Raw genomic sequence first — 21939 nt, forward strand, 5'->3', positions numbered from 1 at the left:
ATGAAACTTAGAGTCTTCATCCCCCACCATGCACACAGAGTCTAGGCACAGATGCTGCATGGGCAGGCCCCGCAGGCACAAGCGAGCTCCCTGGGCCGTCATCCCAGCACAGGCCCTCGGGACAGTCCTGAACCTCGCAGTGCTGTGACTCCATCTATTAAAAGGACCAGAAGTGTGGGCTGGCCTGACATCCACAAAGCACTGGAGTGAACAGGGTGACTCTGACCTATTTTCACTTCCCACTGATGAAGTCACAATGCCCAGCAGCCCCTTTCCCCTGCCCTTCCTCACATTTCTTCTCCTTTTTTTTCCCCTTACCCTTCTCTGCCTCCGTGGAGCCAGTGCCCAGGGTGGCCACAGCCAAAGGCCTGGACTCTCAGGAGGGGCCTCCTAGCACTGTCTCATCCTTTCTTGATACCTCAAGTGCCAACCTCCAGGGTCCCACCTGTCCCCATACATGCTGGCCTCTATGCCACCTCCTGGCCTTGGATCCTTGGCTGCATGGTCCTACAAAAGCCTCACCTTGGTCCTGCACTGACAAGGACCTCGTGGCCCCAGTGCCATCTGTGCTTCATATCTGCATATCTGCACCCACCCGGGATGTACCAGTGCGTTGGGCACTGCCCACCTGTCACTAGTGCTGATCTTGAGTATCAGATAGGCTATCAAGTTTTGCAGTGCATAAATGTGAGGAAGTCTTGCTTGACTTCATAATAGCCTCAGATGCAAGAGGATGCTTCTGGCACCCTGGAGATGCCAGCAGAATCTGTGAAGGGCTTCCTCTAAGTGACAAGGGAGTGTCAGTAAACAGGGCAGATACACAGAAATACGTTTTATAGACAACACTTAGCAGGAAGAGGGTACTATAGTTGATATTTGGATGTCCCACCAAAGCCTGGCACTCAGAGGTGAGGCTTGTGGCAGGTGGTTGGATTAAGAGACAGAAGATGTGGTCATGGAGGTGTGGCCTGGAAAGGTGCACCCCCCGGCTCCTCCCTTCTCTCTGCTTCATGGCCACCACAGTGCAAGCAGCTTCTCCGCCCAGACCCTTCTACCCTGCCTTCCTGCCTTTGAGCCAGCCAACTACGGACTAAAACCACGAGGTGACATAAACTCCTCCTCCTTAAACTGTATTGTGTCCCAGGGACGAGAAAGTGACTAAGACAGAGGGGACTGTTTTTAAAATATTTAAGCAGCACAGCACTTGTGGGCAGCACATGTGAGCAGAGGGAACAGCACCATGACCCATGGGGTCCAGTCCAAGCAGAATGGCAGTGACAGGCTGTGGGCTTCTCTTCTTCCCATGCAGAGCTCACAGCTGCCTTCAGTGCCATGAGTCCCCGGCCTTGGCCTTGCTGCCCCGCTTCCTCCTCCATGGAGACTAGGTGCTGTCCCTAGCTGCTGCCTTTCTCAGCCACCCCCCACCATGGCTGCTCTCTCCTCTCCTTGGCACCCGCACCTTCCACAGAGGCCACACAGCTTGGTAAAATGATTCAGAATCTGCACCAGACCTAAGCATGTTCAGCTACCTTTGAATTAGTCCTCATGACCCAAACACCTGATTTCTGTTGATTTGAGGTGACAGCTGTTCTGTTTAGTGACAGGATGAGGAGGACATGTGTACTGTTGATCCAGATGCCATTTCTTATATAAGACTCTCAGTTCACAGTCAGTGCAATGCAAGGACATGGCCCACAGGACAGCACAGGTCCTAGTACAAGGACAAGGGTGCTCTGCTCCTGCCCTAGCCCATATGTCTATCAGGGTGAGCTGGACCCTCGTCACCTCTCCTGGGCTTCGTCCCTTCCTGTGCAGTCCTGCACCCTAGGAATGAAGCTCTGTAGCAGTGTCCCTCAAAGCAGATGCCCATATTATCAGCCTACATGTGAACAGTAAGCACACGAGGTACCCCTCCTAGAGGCACCAGGAAATGTCACAACCCAGCGGTCCTATGAGCGGGGCCAGGTTCTTCCTGCCCTGTGGTGCCTGCATATGTCTTCCCAGACAGTGACAAAGCCAGGCCAAGTGCCCTTGACAGTGAAGCCTTTCTGGCCCACCAATGAGAGAATGTAAGTGGGAGAGGCTCCTAGCACCCTTGGGTATGATCAGATAGCACTAGGTTCCGGGGTCCTTGTCAGCCTCTGAAGTGTACAGATTTCCCCATGGGATGGACCATATTTGAGCCAGGATCTCAGGCCTTGCCTCTTTAGGGATGCGCTGCAGTGATTCGGGGCAAAACCTAGCAGCACAGAGCTGAGTATCTGCTAACTTCCTCAAGGTGCCTTGTGGGCAGTGCTGGACCACCCTCCATGCACAGCTTCTTTAACTGCAGAGTGGATGGTGACTGTGGGGGCACTGAGATGGGTGGATGGGAAGCCTAGCACCCAATCAGCACGGCAAGGTCACCTTAGTGACAGCCAGGCCCCAGAGGGGTAGCCATATGGGTGGTGACAGGGTGTTCCCCCAAAGATACCCTGAGCTGGAATTCCCTGGCCTTGGCTGTCTGAACACAGGTCACCTCAGTGGCTGGGCACTAAGAACCCACCCTTGGCCAAGATGATAAAACTTGGCAGGAGCTGCCAGGCTGACAACCACCCAGGCCCAGGTCCTGTGGGAAGGGGAGAGATGCTGCCACTGAAGCACTTGGAAACTCACGCTTTCGAGTAATTCAGGATGAAGTCCACGCCTTTCTCGCTGTCAAACTGGATGTCTCGGGGTAAATCTTTGTGGCATTTGGCATCTATACTCAAGGGGAAGCCTGGGTTCCATTCCATCCACCTAGTGGGCAGAGGAGAAGCAGTCCTGGTGAAAACCAAGCTGTGCATTAGCCTGGAAGCTGAAAGCAGCCTGTGCTGTCACTGATATACCCATGACATGGTCAATGTGTCACTGGCCAATCCTGCACTGGGGAGGTCCTGTGAGGGGAATGGTGTCACCTGGGCAGAAGGAAAGGAGAGGGAAGCCTTGGAGACCTCCCTTGTCGGATCTAACCCTGAGCCCTGTCCCCCACAGAGCCCACTGTGCCGATCCAGAAGTCAGAAGTGTGACACCTACCAAGTCACCCCAGCCTGGTCATCAGCTTGGTCAGTGTGTGCTCCTGGGCTGTGCATGGGTCCTGCCTGTGGTGGTCAGGAAGCTTTCATGCCTGTAGGCAGTAGGCAGCAGCAGACATGGGCAAGGACTCCCAGGCAGCAACTGCCAAGGGACTGTCCCCTTTGATCTTCCAGCAACAGCAGGATTACAGACTGACGCAACTGAAACAGCCCAAATCCAAGAACTATGCTTACATTCAGTGACCTTAGTGGAACTAATCCCACCATAATGGGCAGTCATATTTTACTTTTCTTTTGGTTCATTTATTGACCAATCTTGAGCTATGACAACAAAACAAAAACACCATTAATTTCCTTGAGACAGGAGAAAAGAGTTTGTGCCTGTTGAAAGCCAGAATTTACCTGAGGTTTCACACTTTTTACTTATATTCCTGCCTCTCCTTCCTTTTCAGTCTCTCCTTAAGAAGGAATATTTTAAATCATTAAGTCTTGTATATTTTTAATTGGATCTTGGGGTTTTCCTGCTTCAAAGGTCCCTGCTGTTTTTCATGGTGTCCCTGGCTCCCAGAGAGACTCTCTGGATTGTGACAGGTGAGCAGGAGCTGGACAGGATCACTCAGGGACAAGGCGTCGGGGGAAGCGTGCCCTGTCACGCAGCACAAGGGCATCTGAGATGCTTCGTGAAGGTGCATCCCGTGCACTTCTCACTGTGGTTTGCCATGGCATTCTGCTTGCTCAGACATTAAGAAACTGGCTGTTCTGCTTGTGTAATGTCCAGGTTGGCAGGGACAGCAATGTGCACAAGTATGCAAAGCATTTCCTTCTGTTTCCTTAGGGAGTAGTCCAGGCATCTCCAATATACATGTAAGTAGGGCCAGTGCTTCTGGGAGCTTGGACAATTCCTGCAGGAACTGTCTTCTCCTTAACCATAGCCAAGCATGGCAATGTTAGCATTCCTAATGAGCTCCTCCTGACCACTGGGCAGCTCAAGGATACTAATGAATTTTTTTTGAGGCAGGGTCTCATATTCTAGTCCAGGCTGGCCTTGAACATCACTATATATCCTAGGGTGGTTACAAAATCATGGCAATCCTCCTGCCTCTGCCTCCTGAGTGCTGGGATTACAGGTGTGCACCACCACGCCTGGCTCACTAATGGTTTTAAGAGCTTAATAGAGTTGGAGTTTTTTAGTATCAGCAAGGGGCCAGCGAGGGGACAAGTGCCTTTAGTGGTGTCCATGTCTTTGTAGGTGAAGTTTGCTGGGAACAAGGTCAGCTCCTTTATCTGTACAGACAGAACTGTCCCTGCCACTGCGCCCCCTACCCCGCCCCCGGCTCCTTAGGTTCAGCCCCCAGGGTCAGTGATGCCACAGTGCCAGTGTGAGGCAAGGAGATAACAGGGCTTCCATACAGGGACAGAGCAGTTGGCCAGATGCCCGTGATCCTTCCTCAGTGGCTGAGAGCCCCTGACAGGCTGGCCAGTGGGAGCCACAGACATGATAGGTCCTGGGGAGGCAAATCATGCACTTCAATGTAGGAAGACTCCCCCCAAAAAACCAATTTATAAATTAAAGATCTCAACAGAGAAAAGTAAAGAGAACAGTCACTCTGAGACCTACTCAGTTTCCTGGAAGACAAAAGTCTAATTGTTCTGCATGAAAGTTTTGGGCAACTCTCAGGGGCTGGGAATAGAAGGGGCTGCAACACAACACACACAAGACATGGAGCCACGAGTCAGACAGACACAGGCAGCCAGATACAGGAGATGGAAGATGTGAAGAGCGAGAGCTCCCAAAGGAGGTGGAGGGAGACACCTGGAAGTAAAGCAACCAAAGAAACAGAGAGAAACCTCCTGGAGCTAAACAAGACTTCTGTTTCCTGAGGTCAGTCCTGGATAGAAAGAAAAATGATTGAACTGTTATCGGTGTTCTCACTGATAATGTTGAAAATGGGAAGGCAGTGTGATATATTACAAAGTTGCTTTGAGGAACATATTCTTGTACCAGATAATCAGAAAGGATAGGCTTAGGTGTGATGCTGCCAAGGCACATTAATGAACAAGTTCAGCTGAACAAAGATTAAATTAGAATGAACCATGAAATGCCAAAATTTTACGGTGAAGTTCCTTTGTTATAAAACAGAGCAAATATGATATTCAGCATAGAAATAAAAACTGGAGAGGGATGTTTGATGTTAGTACTATTGCTTGTTTTGGGAATTCCAGACAAGAAGTAAGAAGACCCACGTTGCAAATAATGGAAATTAATTAATAATTAATTAAGAAGACAAGAGGGGAGGTGGACAGGTAGAGCATAGGGGAAGCCAGAAGCATGAAACCTAGTAACCCCTCCTTATCTCTGATGAAGTACAAAGAATACAATGGGGGAGGGAGCTACTAATTTAAAAGGAAAATTATAGAAAATACATTCACACTTATGCATTTAACACATATGTATGTATTTCCACTGTAGGGCCACTATATTGCTGCATCCCCCTACTTAATCACTAACTCCAAGGAAACTTGTCCATAAGGTCCCTCCCGACCAACCTATAAATGCCAGAGATAAGGCCTTGACAAGGACAAAGAGGTGGGAAAAATTCAAACAAAGCCCACTGAGGAATGTGCATGTAGGCGATAAAGCCCAGAACTACCAAAAAATTCAAAAAAGAATCATGAAATTATGTATAAATACCTGCTTATCATTTTTTTGGTGTAGACATACAGTTTCATGATTCTTTTTTGAATTTTTGTTTATTTTTGGCAGTTCTGGGCTTCAGGTATGCTAGGCAAGTGTTGAAGCCTGGAGCAACACCTCCAGGCTTGGTTTCATTACTTTTGAGTAGATGTCTAGGAGTAGAACTGTCAGGCCACACAGTAACTCTGTTTAAGATTTTGAGGAGTCACTTACCTGTTTTGCTAGGTAGTGGCACTGTTCCACATCCTGCTACCAATAGTGGTATTAGGGCTCTCATCAGCCCACATCCTTGGCCTCCCTGATGTTACCTGTCTTGGCTCTAGCCATCCTCTTGGTTGTGAGGTGGTAGCTCATAGTTTTGATATGCACATTCCTAATGGATGCGGTACTTATTGGCCATTCATACGTGGTCTCTGGAGAAGTGTCTATTTAAATGTTTTACTACTTTTAAACCAAATTGCTCATATTTTTTAAAAAATTGAGTTGTCAGAGTATGTTGCCCATTTTGGATCCCAGTCCCTTATGAGACGTATGATTTGCAGGCATTTTTCCGTTCTATTAGCAGTCTTTTCACTTTCTTCACAGTCCTTTGAACACAGAAACATTAATTTTGACAGAGTCTGACTTGGATATTTTCCTCTTATTGTCTGTCCTGATATTTCTATCTAAGAGGTTTTGCTGAACCAAAGACTGTGAAGATTCGTTACTACATTTTCGACGAGTTTTACTCTACAAACTTTCTAAGAGTTTCAGCTCTTACATTTAGGTCTACAATTCATTTTTAGTTAATTTAAAAATTTTTCTTACAGATCTATTGCAGTATAATTCACATATCATAAAATCAACCCCCGTGTAAAATACACAATCCAAGGCTTTTAGTGTATGTATAGATGAGTGCAGCCATCACCTTAGTCAGTTTTAGGACATTTTTACTTCCCAGAATGAAGCCCTATATCTTTTATCCATCATGGCCATCTTGTCTCCATCCCAACCCCAGGCAAGTGCTTTGGTTTGGAGTAATGTCCCGCAAAGCCCCATCTATCAAAGGTTTGGTCCCCAGCCAGTGGCACTACTGGGAGCTGGTTCAACTCCTAGGACAGTGGTGAACCTGTGGCATGAGTGCTGGAGTGGGCATGCAAAGCCTTCTCTACTGGCATGCAAGCCAAGTTCCCCTAGCAGCTGAGTATAGGATATTCAGGTTTACTGGCAGTGTTGGCATTTTGTAATAAATAAGTGGGTTTTAGGTTATAGTTTGGGCACTCGTCTCTAAAAGTTTTGTGAAGGTAAAGCTTCATGGAGAAACTGGTTATTGGCAGAGTGCCTGTGGTGGAGACAGTGGGAGCCCATCCCTTTCTTGTCTCTCTTTGCTCCCCAGCTGACTTCTTCTTCTTCCTCTTCCTCCTCCTCCTCCTCTTCCTTCTTCTTTCTCTCTCTCCCTCTCCCTCTCCTTCTTTTTGATACTGGGGATTGAACTCAGGACGTTGCACTTCTAAAGCAGGCACAGTGCCACTGAGCTAAATCCCTGGCCCACCTTCCCTCTTTTTAAATTGATTATCTCAGATACTTTGTCACAGTGATTGCTGATGTATTTTTGGTCTTTGAAGATTTCCCTGTTCTGGACATTCCATATAAAAGGAATCATACAAGAGATGATCTTGGGCCAGGGCTTTAGCTCAGTGGTGCCATGCCTGTCTTGCAACCACAAGGTCCTAAATTGAATCTCTGGTATTATGGGGGGGGGGAACATGATTTTTCATGACTAGGTTCTTTCACTTAGCATGTGTTCAGGGTTTATCCACACTGTAGCATTGGTTTCTTTTAAGGAATACACACACCACAGTTTGCTTATTCACTTGTAAGTTCATGGACATCTGGGTTGCGTACACTTTTTGGCTATCATGGGTTATACTGCTACAATTGTTCCAGAGCAAGATTTACTTTTGTTTGTTTCATTTTGTTTCTTTTGGGTATATGCCTAGGAGTGGAACTGCTGGATCATACAGTAACTCTCTAATAACTCCAGAAGCTACCAGACCGTGTTACAAAGCAGCAGTACCCTTTTACATCCCCACCAGCAGCTTATGAGGGTTCTGATCTCTCCACATCCTGGTCAAGGCTTGTTATTTTATGACTGGTCCTCACTGTGCTAGTGGGTGTAAAGGGGTGTCTCACTGAGGTATGGGGGTCAGCATCTCCTAGATGACTAATGTGCCAAGAATCACCTTAAGCTCACTGGTATTTGCATGTTTTCCTGGAGAAATGTCTGTTCAGGTACTTGCCTGTCTTTAATTGGACTATTTATCTTTTTATTGAGTTGTAAGAGCTCTTTATGTATTTTGCATACAATTCTCTTGTCATAGATGTGATTTGCAATATTACATTTTCAGAATACCACAGCTATGTTGTAATTTTAATATTGGGAAGTGCAAGTCCTCTACTTTTCTTTTCTTTTTTTTTTTCCAAGATTGCTTTGGCTATTTTGGTCTCTTGTACTTCCATATGAATTTTAGGAACAGGTTGCCAATTTCTGCAAAAAATCTAGCTGGAATTTTTAATGAGGACTGTATTGAATATGTACAGCATTTGGGGATTTTTGCCATTTTAACAAAATTAAGTCCTGTGATCCATGAAAGTGAGATATCTTTCAACTTGTTTCAGTCTTTAATTATTTTCAAAGTTTTAGAATTTCCTTCCATTAATCTTAGATTACTTTTGTTAAATTCATTCATAAATATCCTATTTCTTTTGGTGTTATCGTAAATAGAGTTTTTATTTTTATTTTCAGATTGTTAATTGCTACTGCATAGAAAATACTTGATATTGATTTTTGTTTATTGATCTTGTATCTTGCAACCTTGCCAGTTTATTAGTTCTAATAGTTTTTTGGGTTTGGCAAAAAATTACATAGAATTTTCCCTATGAAACGTGTTGTCTATGAATAGTGATTGTTTTGCTAACTGTCATCCAATGCTGTGCCTTTATTTTAATTTTTCCTCTCTATCTTACCTGTGTAGATTCTCCAGGGTAAGGCTGCATATAGGCGACAAAAAAACATCATCCTTATCCTGTTCCTTGATCTTAGGGGACCATCCAGTCTTACCTTATAAAATGTGATGTTAACTGTGAGCTTTCTGTAATATCCTTTACAGGTGGAAAAAGTTCTCTATGATTCTTACTTTTTGAGTGTTTTTATTGTAAAAGGGTATTGGGTTTTTAAACATGCTTTTTAAAAATACGTATTGAGATGATTTTGTGATTTTTGTTTTTCATTCATATGATATATTAGATCAACCAATTTTTAGATGTTAAATCAGCTTTGTATACTAGAGATAAACTCTGCTTGTTAATAGTATGCAAAGCTTGCTAAGATTTTGTTGAAAATGTCAGCATTGTGTAACTAAGGTAGGGTACTGGTGTATTGTTCTATTTCTTTACAATGCCTTTGCATGGTTTTTTGGAAGAGTTTATACAGATCAGTATTAATTCCTTAAGCATTTGCTAAAACTTACTAGTAGAGCATCCAGGCCTGGGGTTGTATTTGTAGTAAGTTTTGTTTTTCTCCTTGAGTATATCGGTACATTTTAGGTATACAGTACAGTTACATTCATCATTGGGATCTTGTACCTTTACATGACAGGTCTTGGTTCTCATTTTTTTCCTCATATCCCTGTCCTCCCTTCACCCCCCCTCCCTTCCCTATTTACAAAAACTTTATTTCCATTTTTTCGTTTTCTTATATTTTTTCTTTTCCCCTGTTTCCTTTCCCCTACCCTTCCCACTTCCCCTACACCTTTAGCCCTTTTCTTCCTATTTCACATTGTCAATTATGCCATTAGGATCTTATGTATGATTATAGTTTTTCACACCAGAGAAACAATTCGCAATTTACACATGTGACTTACTCATTTCACTTAAGAGTATGACCTCGATATGCATCCATTTTCCTATGAATGACTCTAATTTCTCATTCTTTATAGCTGTGTAGTTTTCCATTTTATAGAAAAAACACGTCTTCTTTATCCAGTCTCCAACTGATGGGCAAATGGGCTGTTTCCAAGTTTTAGCTATTACAAACTGTGCCGCTATATACATGGGTGCACATATATCACTGTTGTATGAGTCTTTTAATTCTTTTGGAAAGATATCCAGCAGAGGGATAGCTGGGTCAAATGAAACCTCTAATCCTAGTTCTTTGAGGTATCTTTATATTGATTTCCACAGTGGTTGCACTAGTGTGCACTCCCTCCAAAAATGGAGAAGGGTTCCTTTCTCTCCACAACCCTGCCAACATTTGTTATTGGTTGATTCTTTGATAGCCATTTTTTGTGGGCTGAGGTTGAATCTCAGTGTTGTCTTCATCTGCATCTCTCAAATGACCAGTGATGTGGAACATTTTTTCATATATTTATTTGCTGCTTTTACTTCTTTGCCTGAGAAGTGTCTGTTCATTTCAGATGCCCATTTATGAATTGGGTCTTCATATTTGGGGGGCCTGACTTTTTTGAGTTCTTTATATATTCTAGATAATAGTTCTTTTTCTGAGAAGCAGCTGTTAACAATTTTTTCTCACATTGTAGGTTGTCTCTTAGCTCTGTTGGTGTTTCTTTTGCAGTGCATAAACTTTTTAATAAGATGAGATCCCACTTGTTGATTCTTTGTGCTAGTTCCCATGCTATTGAGGATTTGTTCATAAAGTCTTTTCCTATGTCAATGTCTTCAAGAGTTCTGCCTAACCCATCTTCCAGAAAGGTTAGTGTTTCTTTTTTAATATTTAGATATTTAATCCACTTGGATTTTAGCTTAGTGCATGGTGAAACATAAGGGTCTAGTTTTAATCTTTGGCAGCTTGAATCCAGTTTTTCCAACACTATTTATTAAAAAGGCTATCTTTCCTCCAGTGAGGATGGTTGGCTCCTTTGTCAAAGATGAGGTAGGTGAATACATCTGGAGTTGTTTCTGTATCTTCCAATCTATTCTACTGATCCTCATACCTGTTTCTTTCCAGTACCATGCTGTTTTTATCACAGTGTCTTTGTACTATAGTTTCAAATTGGGAATTGTTATACCCCCTTGCCATGTCTCTGTTGCCTAGTATGGCTTTTGCTATTCTAGGTATCTTCTGGTTCCAAATGAATTTTTGGATTATTTTCTCTAGTTCTGTGAAATATACTCTTGGAATTTCAATTGGCATTACATTGAATCTGTGTAGCAGTTTTGGTAGTATAGCCATTTTCACTATGTTGATTCTTCCTACCCAGGAGCAGGGGATATCTTTCCATTTTCTTATATCCTCTTTGATCTCTTTTCTCAGAATGCTGTAGTTTTCAGTGTAAAGGTCTTTTGCTTATTTTGTTAGATTGATTCCTAGATACTTCATTTTTTAGATGCTATTGTGAAAGGAATTGTTTCCCTAATTTCTCTCTCAGTGAGTTTGTTATTTGTGTATAAGAAGGTTATTGATTTTTGGGTATTCACCTTGTATCCAGATACTCTACTGAATCTGTCAATTAAGTCTAGAAGTTTTTTGATGGAGTTTTATGGATCTTCAATGTAGAGTATCATATCATCAGCAAATAGTGACAGCTTAACTTCTTCCTTTCCTATCTTTATTGCTTTAATTTCTTTCTCTTGTCTAATTGCTGTGGCTAATGTTTCTAGAACTACATTGAACAGGAGTGGTGATAGTGGGCATCCTTGTCTTGTTTCTGATTTTAGTGGGAAGGTTTTCAGTTTTTGGCCATTTAATATGATGTTGGCTGTGGGTTTTTCATAGGTAGCCTTTATTAAGTTGAGACATAGACCATCTATTCCAATTTTTTGCAGGGTGTTTTTTTATCATGAATGGGTGTTGAACTTTGTCAAATCTTTTGCTGCATCTATTGAGATGATCATATGTTTTTTGTCCTTGACTATGTTAATACATTGTATTACATTTATTGATCTACGTATGTTGAACCATCCTTGCATCCCTGGAATAAATCCGACTTGGTCAGAATATATGATCTTCTTGATGACCCTCTGTATTCTTTTTGCCAGTGTCTTATTAAGGATTTTTGCATCTATGTTCATTAAGGAGATTGGCCTGTAGTTCTGTTTTTTAGTTGGGTCTTTCCCTGGTTTGGGAATCAAAATAACACTTGCTTTCAGGAATGAATTTGGAAGTATTGCTTCCCTTTCAATTTCACTGAAAAATTTAAAGAGTAGTGGCAGTACTTCTCTAAATGTCTTGTAGAATTCGGTGTTGAATCCATCAGGACCTGGGTTTTTCTTCATTGGTAAGCTTTTAATTACATTTTCAATTTCACTGATTGTAATAGGGGTGTCTAGAATATTTTTATCTTCTCTGTTTAACTTTGGTAATTCATAAGTATCTAGAAATCTGTCCATTTCTTCTGTGTTTTCCATTTTATTATAGTAAAGGTTCTCAAAGTAGGTATTGATGATCCTTGGATTTCTGCTGGATCTATTGTGAGTGACTTCACCTTTTTCATTCCTAATTGCATGGATCTGAGCCTTTTTTCTTCCCTTTTTTGACAAGGTTGGCTAAGGGTTTATCAATTTTATTTATTCTTTCAAAAAACCAACTCTTCAGTTCATTGATTTTTTTTGTATTGTTTTCTTAGTTTCCATTGTATTGATTTCTTGTAGTAAGTTTTAAATTATTAACTCAATCTCTTTGTGACTGGCACCTTCAGGTTATCTGTTCCTTCTTAGACCAGTTTTGTAGTTTGTCTGCCTGGGATTTATCCATGTCTAATTTGTTGGTGTACAATTGTGTCCATTACTATTTTTATTGATTTTAATTTCTGTATGATTGCTAGTAATTTTTCCACATTTCTAATTTTAATAATTTGATACTTTTTTTTTCTTTTTTGGTCAGTTCACTAAAGATTTTTCAACTTTGCTGTAGCTCATGCATCACTTTTACAACTGACCTCAGCAGGGCACAGACCTCAGCGGGGAAAGCACCCAGGTAAGGCAAGCTCTTGCACCCTGTCCTTCCCATGCCTCGGGGCTAATCCTGAGTGTCTTCCACACTAACTCCCTTTGTCACCTCAGCCGGAAACAGCGACTAGGGTCCTGCCTGGGACTGTGGGGCTTCATGGCCTCCTGGCAGAGGGCCACAGCTGTGGTTCATCACACTCACCGATACTGTTTCTGCCGCTTCTCCAGCTCCTTGCGACGGTGCTGCTTAAGAATGTGGATCTGGTCATCTTGGGCCAGTTTAGCTGCAAAAGAAGCACATATATGAGGAGTCTAAGAGAGAGAGCAGTAATGAAGTACTGTGCCTACATTTCCCTCTGACGCCTGCCCACTCAGATGCTTCCCGTGCTGGGTCCCATTTATGCATTCTAACCAAAACACTTTCATTTACTAAGGTGAGGAAACAGGCAAGAGAATAGGGTAAATAGCTTTGCCCTGGGGCAAGATCACACATCTAATTAGTGAGTTTGCAATACAAAATCCAAATCCCATGTTCTCAGCCATGCTCTTTACAAAAGGCAAATCCACTTCCTTCTCCTCCTGCTCCCTTGCTCAGCACAAGCAGTGCTCCATCCCCAGTTCCCTATGCAGGAGTTGAGTCAGGTTCTGACTGGCTTACCAGGGCTGGAGCAATGGTCCCAGCCTATGTGGTAGGAATAATGGGTATCCCTTTCTAGATTCTCTTCTTCCCCTGGGCCCTGCCTCTGCAGGAATCTCCCTGCAGGAGACAACATCCTGCAGTCTGTCCTGGGTACTTTTAAACCACTGCAGCACAGCCTTGCCCCTCTTATGCTGGGCAGAAATTTCAGCTGATGTGGAGCCTGTGGGGCCTTAGAGAGTAATAGGGTTCAAGGCTCCTGTGTTGCTAAGTGTACTTGGTGGGTTCAAGGAGAAGTGTACAACTCAAGGCCTGGCCCTTGGTGGTGGACACTGTCTTGGCCCCTGTGGTGCCTGCATGAGCCCAGGAAGGAAGCTCCATTCCAAAACAGAATGGGTCTCCCAGGCTGTGGCTGGAGGGGCCACACCTGGGCTGGGACGTAGCCTGGCTATGACTTAAAGCCATGTGACCCAGAGCAAGCTGCCTTGACTTCCCCATCTGTGAGGTGGAGGTGATTATAGCAGTATGGGGCCTCAGGACAGGATGAGGAGAGTGCCCTGTGCAGCCCTACCCTTGGCCTGGGCCCAGTAGGTGGGAAGAGCTGAGCTGATCCTAGTGCTATCCCTACCACGGGCCCAGGATCCATAGGTGACCCTAGGTATGTCCTGCTGCCGGCTGTCACTGCAGGAGTCCAGGCAGGTAGCTGAGGGCAGGCCACTTGTCAGAGCAGGTAGGATGGGATCACAATCACGTATGGGCAAAGCCAAAGATCAGAGTCAACATAATCATCAATGGGAGGAGCCCCAATTTCCTGAAAAGCAGAGAATCATGTATGGAATAGGACAGCACAGGAAATGATAGGATGGGGTAGGATCTCCAGTTCTCTGTGCTAAAGGGTCAGGTTTTAAAAAGTTCCATTCCATCAAACATTGACATTTTTACAAAATGCAGTAGATACAAAACCAAAAAAGCACCTGACAATCTGGGGAACCTTGAGGGCTCAGAATTCTAAATCACTGAGACTTCTCCTAACTGCTTTTGAGTCAAAGCAGGAGGACTTTGACAAATCCACAACACTGAAGATGGTGACACACAGGCAAAAAATGGGAGGAAATTTCCTAAGGTGTTGGAGCTACCTGATTTCTACTACCACTGGAGCTGCCCTTAGGCCAGGTGTGGATAGGGCACCCTCCAAAAGCTTATGATCCACATGCTTTAGTCCATGGGATCTGCTATTCGTGCCACCATCCTGTCTAAAAGACTGCTTTTCAAGAGGGCATGTACCACCTTCATTCCAAACAGAGTTCCTGTAACCCTAAAAAATGAATTTCAGATTAGGGACAAAGTAAGAATGAGGAACCAAAGAAGTTCCAAAAAATGAGTAATGGGTTTGAAGAGCAAGGCCCTTCAGTGATTTTCCAGGGAATCTGGGGAAAAGGGCAAGAATGCCCTTAGTGCAAAACCAAGAGGGGCAGTATGCCCTAACCCTGGCAGAATGCCAGCCAGCAGTGTCACCTCTGATCCTCACAAATAGCCAGTCCCAAAGGTGAGCAGCTTCAGTGATAAGAAAGTGGTTATAAGTCCTAATAAAAAACTTGATGAGAACCCACTTGATGACCAGAGCATAGTCTTTATGAAAAAGGCTTGTCACCCCTATAACTTCTGGATGATGATGACTTTCACTCAGTCTTCCCAAAGCCTAAGGAAAAAGTGTTTCTCAAGCACCCTTCTCCAAGGTGCTCACAGACGAGATTGCAGTCAGATTCTCTCAGGAGGAGCTACTTTCAGAGCCTCCCACTAGTCTCAAAGAACAACTATGGCATTTAACAGCCTAATTTGTATTACCACCCCTTGTTATGACTACATCAGCTTTTGGACCAGCAATACCGGGATTTTACCCCATTGTTCCATGAGCTGTGGAGGCAGCAGGACCACTACATTACAGGGGCAGGGGGGCAGCAAGAGGTTTGTAGGGGGTTACTCCTACTCTATAATGAGCTCCCAAACTATGGCCAGCAAGATGCAAATGACAAGACACAGCCCAGATCCTTGAGCATTTGATTTTTCTAGAAATTTGGAAGCAGAGTCAAGGCAGAAAAATCTATCAAGAGCAGAAGCTAGCATGTCCTAGTAGGTGCAATGGACACATGCTCCCTACTTTCTCACTCATCAGCTTCCCCAAAGTCTCTGCCCACCTGGGCCTGGCCCTGCATACAGGCCAAGCAATTCCTAGAATCCATGCAGCCACTTTCCATATTGTAGCCTCCCTGTATGAGAACAACAGATACCTCCACAGCCTTTAAGCGGAAAAGGAAGAGTTAGGAGTTATTCAGAAAAGGGAGACCAACAGCCTAACACAATATGGACTGGATTTAAACTTTGCCTATGTCTCAGGTCAAAGATATATTCCAGAGTCCATTAAAACAGAAAACTAGAGCATATGCTATCTTCCTCTACACCTCTTCATGAGACTTCTGCTTCTGGCTGGTAGGGTTGGGTTTACTGGGATGAGAGGAAGGTTCAGATGCTATTAATGTTTTACTTTGCGGCCAGAATGCTACATGATAAATGAGAAAGACTTCTCTGCAGCCTATTGTTGAGCAGTTATTGAATAAGGTGTTTCTTCTGCTTGTCTTTTTTTTTTTTAGAGTAATGTTAAACTTTAAAAGTGAGCTAGATTTGTTCTGTTTATCCTCATATGAATTTTACAATTCACTGTTGTTAAATTCATAAATTCAGTGGGCTTTCAACTTGAGATTTCTTATTTCTAAAGACAAAGCTAGTATTTAAACTAAAAGGAAATTGACTTAGACAAATAAAAAGTAGTTACTAGTACTGACCTGCCAAGCAAGGTGTGGGGCTTTTAGAGTCAAATACAGTTGAGCCTGTGCCCGAGGAGACAAATGTTGCATCTGAACTACTGACATCTGTGTAAATTAACTAGTATATTATGATGGCATCTGTTCACTGAAATTGGTCTAACTCTTAAAGTTCAAAGCAAACCACACAGAAATGCTGCTCTTTAGGAGAGCTTCAAAAGTATCAACACAGCAGAAACAGAGAAGCCCTTCAACACCCCACTTGGCAAACAAGAGTCCTCCCTGAGACTATGAACTCACAGAAATATCCGAGTTGTGAACTTTAACTGTGCTACAGAGCACACAGCTAAATCCAGAAGCCCCAGTACTACCTGAGACATGCCATGCTAAAAATGGAAAAACCTCTTTCACTCCTGAAAACTGAATCTGCGGAAAAAGAGTACTCCAGACTTCTCTAGTATGCTCTGCACTCACCTAGCTGGATCCAGAGAAATCAGCTGGCTCCTCCCCATCCAGTTCTCCACTGAAGTCACTTCCGTAAAGAAGCCCTCTAAGCCTACCACTCTGGGAGATAAAAGCCATGATCACAGCATTTAGCCTGTTTCTGAGGCACTGTTGTTAACTTATTTCCATGTTCGTCCAGTATCTGCCCCCAGGAGCTTGTCAGTCTCATGCACCCCTCAATCCTAGATGTTAGAGTAGTGCTTGGAACAGAGCAGGTAGACGATAAAGATTTCTTGGATTCATATAAATGAGTAAGTGATCTCATTAAAACCTGGGCAGTTAACAACAATACTGGGAGAGAGAGCCACGTTAGGAAGGGAACAGAGAAATAAGCAACATGTTTCCAACACTCCTCTCTAATCCCAAAGCCAAGGCAAAGATTAGAGGGATATGATCTAAGTTTCTGTTAGGTGTAATACATTATGAAAAGAAATAAAGTCAAGCCTTTCTAGGAAATGGGTAGTAATTAATAGCAAATAAAATTAACAGTAAATAAAATTGAGTGTATCATAGATTTCCCCTTTGTTGGAAATAAGGTCTTTTGAGGAAGAACAAAGTATAAAACAAACAAATAAACAGTGCTTCATTTTCTTTTAGGACAAAAGAGATTAATGCTATGGGAAAGGAGTGATTTGATTATGGTTCAAGAGAAACCATGAAAAACTAAGCCAGTGATTTAAGAGAAGCAGCTTTTTTCTACGTAATGTACACTTTAAAATAGATACTGCTCAGCCTGTGTCCTGAAACACATGGGGGCCCTGACCTTGTTTTAAACAGTAGTAGAAAACAGGGCTCTGTGCTTATATTTTAGGAAAGTCCTGAGTTGTGTCGAATTCCACAAGTTTTGTCTTAATTATGGGACAGGGCTTTTGCATGCCGTATGATGTGCAGTGTGGTGAGTGCTATGAGGACCCATGAAACGCAGTGATGGAGGAGTATTCAGAGTGCCAGCATGAGACTCCTGGTTCACTCCTTGGCTCTCAGCTCCAATGTCCTTGTGACATTCGATGCCTCTCTCTGCAAAGTTCCAATATCATCTCTCATTTACCTCGCTCACTACCTGCACTCCAACAAGAGACAAAATGACATTTATGTGTACCTAGCACAATGGCGTTACCAAGTGTTTCGGAGAGGAGTGTGAATAAACAATTGCTGTGAGGGCTGTAGATGTAGCTCAGTGGTCCAGCACTCGCCCAGTATGTGCAAGGCCTTGAGCTGGATCTCTAGTCCACCCCTACATGCACCAGAAAAAAAAAAACAACTTACGTTGGTAAGTATACATTCAACAAGATAAACAAGGATATACACGATGAATGTACTCTTTCTTTCAAAAAAATTTCTTTCTTTTTACCTGGGAAAAATACTTTTCTAATCTATTCTTTCTGCAACCTTCCAAATCCTGGCTGCCCGAGATAAAGTGAATTTTGTGAGTTTTTCCTGCCCTGAGGTTTAGGAATAAAGAAATCCTCCTAGTCCCAGACATCCAGTTGAGAAACACTGGAATTGGGTTTCTTAAGTAAAACTCCACATCAGGAACCATGGAGTGTGGTCTGACGGTGGAAAGACACCAGCTAGAGGACTTTCTTCCTCATCACAAAGTGGGTAATGATTGTCTTATCTCCTGTACCACAGCTTCTCTGAAGAAAGAAATGATCCAGAGAACCCTGTTCCTGGGAAGTGGTCAAGGCTGTTCGAGCAGAAGCAGTGCCTGACTCCTTATGGGGGCACAGTGGGACTCAGCTGGTCCTGAGGCCTCTTTTCCAGCCTGGGCTAATCAGGATCGGAGGGAGGAGGATGGCACCTCCTACAGGTGCATCAAAGCACAGAGCAGAAGTCCGCCCAGGGGGGCTTCAGGCACAGGACATCCCAGGGGACAGCCTCTGGCTTGGGTCCTGAGCTCACCGCGACCATCCCGCAGCACGATCTCGCTGTCACCCGTGATCCAGCGGTAGCAGGGGAACTCCACATAGTCCCCGTGGGGCGTCTTCAGTGTGACATACTTCAGGTACCAGTCATCATGCAGCCAGTACTTGCGCTTCTCAATTTTGACCAGATGGATTTCTCCCAGCTCCTCGTCCACAGAGATTTCGTAGGAATCGACCTGGGCAGGAAGACAGGGCTGTCAGCCATCAGGGTCCCTGAGCCTGACCTCAGAGAGGTTAAGAACATGCCACCCTAACAGAGGCTCTGCAGATTCAACATCCTGACTCAAGGGCACTAATAATGGTGATGAAAGAAAGTACTGGACCCCTGGGAAAGGCATTCTCTCAACTCCAAAGGTAGCAGTAGCCTGTCACTGGGGTGGGTGCAAAAGTGACCCCATTATCCTGGCCCTCTCCTCTAGGACCCTCCTCCATGCATCACCACCCTGCCCAGCCCCTTCCTGACCACAGCTCAGTACACTTGAGATTGGCTCTTGGTGCATTTTCAGGTTTTTGTTTTCTTTTGGGGGCCCTGAGCCATGTACACCTTGTACTGAAAAAAATCTGTACATCTCCTGCTAATTGTCTTAGGTCAACTAAATTCTCAGGACCAGCCAAATGGGCAGAGGTAAAGTTTTACCATCCACATGGTTGATTTAGCTAAGTTTAAAAAAATATCCATTGTTCATAAATGGAATATGGTGTGATATTTTCATGCATATATATAATATGCCATGATCAAACCAGGTAATTACATTTCCACCACCTCAAACATTTGCCTTTCTTTGAAACATTCAAAATCCTCCTTTAGATTTGTGAAATTATAATGATTTATTATTCACAACAGTCACTTTCTGTGCTGAGCAGAACATCAGAACTCCTCCCTCCACTCTGCACCGTGGTACCCATGCTGCAGCCCCCATTCCCTCTTCCCAGCTTCCAGGGACCATGATTCTCCTCCCACTTCCAGGGAACCCATTGTCTGGCTTCATGTGGGAGCGAAAATGTGTGGTACTTGTCTGTCTGTGCTTGGTCTACTTCACTTAGCATGATGACCTCCAGGATCATTCATGCTGCCACAGATGTCAAGATTCTATTCTTTTCACAGCAGACTGGCATCTCACTGGTGCATGCCTACATACATGCCATACTTCCTGAACTCATGCAACTGTCCCAGACATCTCAGTTGATCACAGCCCTTTAGCCAAGATTCTTTTTTTTTTTTTTAACATTGATATTTTTAGGAATGGCTTTATTAACAGTACATTTTCATGCATTTAAAAATGTTGTTCTACATGTGACAGGAGCCCAGCAAAAAAACAGGGGCAGCAATCTTATTGGCAGACAAAGTAAATTTCAAACCAAAACTGATTCTAGTATTTTTGATGTAGGACGGTACTGTATCATACCTCTATGAATGTAAAATATCTTATACCTGCTTTATGATACATAGTAGGGACTGTGCTTTATCAGAGCTACATTTAATGATATTACTCTAGAATGTTCTCTTTCCAGATGATGATTAAGATGCTAATAAAACAAATGGTGCCAGGTACCACAACAGCAACAGAACTTTGCTGTTTTCTGAATATTATTCTTTTCTTTTTGTTTTGTTTTGTTTTAATGGAATGTGCTGAATGCCTATAATTTTGTTCAGATGACTGCAGAACCTGGAAAAGCTGTTGCTGCTATCGATGCACTACATACTGCTTATTTTGGATTTTGGGAAACTTTAACGGTGCTGCCAACTTTGGAAAACGTCATCCCAATTTACTGTGTTGAGTTGACATTGTACAGAAATGGAAAGCCATATTGGTCTAGAAATGTTAATTTTTTTCAGTTTTATTTTTTTATTTTTTTTCCATGTATACAGGGGTAACACATCGTACTAAATATGTAAGGACATATCTACATGCGTTTGATTACAGAAACTAATAAAGCATTCTCTAAATAATGAAAAAAAGAATAAGATAAGACTATAAGAGCAAGAAGCAATTTAAATATGTTCACGGACCATTTTCATCTCCAGAATTAAGGATTATTTTAATGTTACATCATTGCCTTTTCTCTTTTACTTTTCTTTTTAGTTTTATTTTAGGATTCCCTATTTTTAATGTTCATAGAGATTTCTTTAACTGAAATACCAAATAGTTTCTTTGGTGTGAAAAACTATAATAGTACACAGGATCTTAATGAGATAATTAATAATGTCAAGTAGGAAGTAAAGGGCTAAAGGTGTAGGGAAAGTGGGAAGGGTGGGGGAAAGGTAATAAGGGAGAGGAAAAAAATATGAGACTGAAAAATGTGAAGGGAGGGCAGGGACAAGGGGAAAAAATGAGAATCAAGATCTATTATGTAAGGTACAGAATCCCAATGATGAATGTAACTGTATTGTATACCTAGATTGTACCAATAAACTCAATAAAAAGAAAAAAAATGTTGTTCTAGTTTTGATATTCACAATGTTTGATTCAGTTCAAATCAACAAATATTCAAGCCTACAAGAGAGGATATAAATATATTTTACATAATAAGCTAAGTTCTTTTTAAGACTAAAAGTTAATATTGAGATTCAAAACCTAAATTTTCAGTTACTTTTGATTTAGCCATCAATGTATCACTACTTAGGCCACAGGACTGCCCATTAATCTCTCTTTTTGGAGAGCAATTCATCTCTTGAACCCCCTCAGCTTCAGCTTTTTCAATAAATAAATATGGATGAGCCAGAGAATTGTTATCTTGGTACTTGATAGCAGTAAGGATGCTGCTAGGGTCTATTTCTTTTTGACACTGGGTGGATCATCAACTACAGATGCTGCTCCTGATATTGAAGTTGTATGTTTCACTTTACTAGGTCCCACTGACTTTCTGACTTCTTTACTTGATCTGAATTTCTGCTGAATAAAAGAATCACTTTCAATAGCTTCAATCACTTTCAATCATTTTCACTGTTTCACCTATGGGATTGTGGACGAGGTCTTGACCTGGACCTTCTTGTTCTGCTTTTAGACCTAGATCTCAACTCTGTAAGATTTCCTTCAACCTCTTGAATGACTTCAACTTCATTTTCTTCTAGCACCATGAGAAGAGCTACTGCTTGACCAATGCCTGCATCTTCTATCATAAGAATGAGAATGAGGTTGAAGATCTCTGGACCAAGATCTTGACGTTGATCTTGACTTCCTTCCACCTTTCTTTCAGCTATATGTTCTACTATCTGAAGAACTGCTGGAAGATGGCCATGTATGATGTTTCTTTTTATTCTCTCCTTTCTGCTTTCTTCTTCAGTGTCTGATGGCCAGCGTCCCATTTCTATAAGCTGGGTCCTGACCTTCGGGCTTGCGCTTCCTGCTGATGTGCAAGT

General features: G+C 42.9%; 1 protein-coding gene and 1 pseudogene across 3 annotated transcripts in view; both read right to left on the reverse strand.

Moving 5' to 3' along the window:
* Positions 1-21939, reverse strand: part of Alox5 (arachidonate 5-lipoxygenase) — a 46425-nt gene that overhangs the window by 17799 nt on the left and 6687 nt on the right. For all 3 annotated transcript variants that reach the window (XR_779920.1, XM_010622483.3, XM_010622482.3), the window contains exons 2-4: positions 18556-18754; positions 12896-12977; positions 2656-2778 (exon numbers count right to left, since the gene is read on the reverse strand). Coding sequence is in view for 2 of the 3 variants with exons in the window: in XM_010622483.3 (XP_010620785.1) it covers positions 2656-2778; positions 12896-12977; positions 18556-18754 (404 nt within the window). In the remaining variant the exon portion in view is untranslated. The remainder of the gene's footprint in view (positions 1-2655; positions 2779-12895; positions 12978-18555; positions 18755-21939) is intronic.
* Positions 21200-21885, reverse strand: LOC117285479 (annotated as a pseudogene).

This window comes from Fukomys damarensis, unplaced genomic scaffold, assembly GCF_012274545.1.
Source record: "Fukomys damarensis isolate Sample0158 unplaced genomic scaffold, DMR_v1.0_HiC HiC_scaffold_1, whole genome shotgun sequence".
NCBI classification, from domain to species: Eukaryota; Metazoa; Chordata; class Mammalia; order Rodentia; family Bathyergidae; genus Fukomys; species Fukomys damarensis.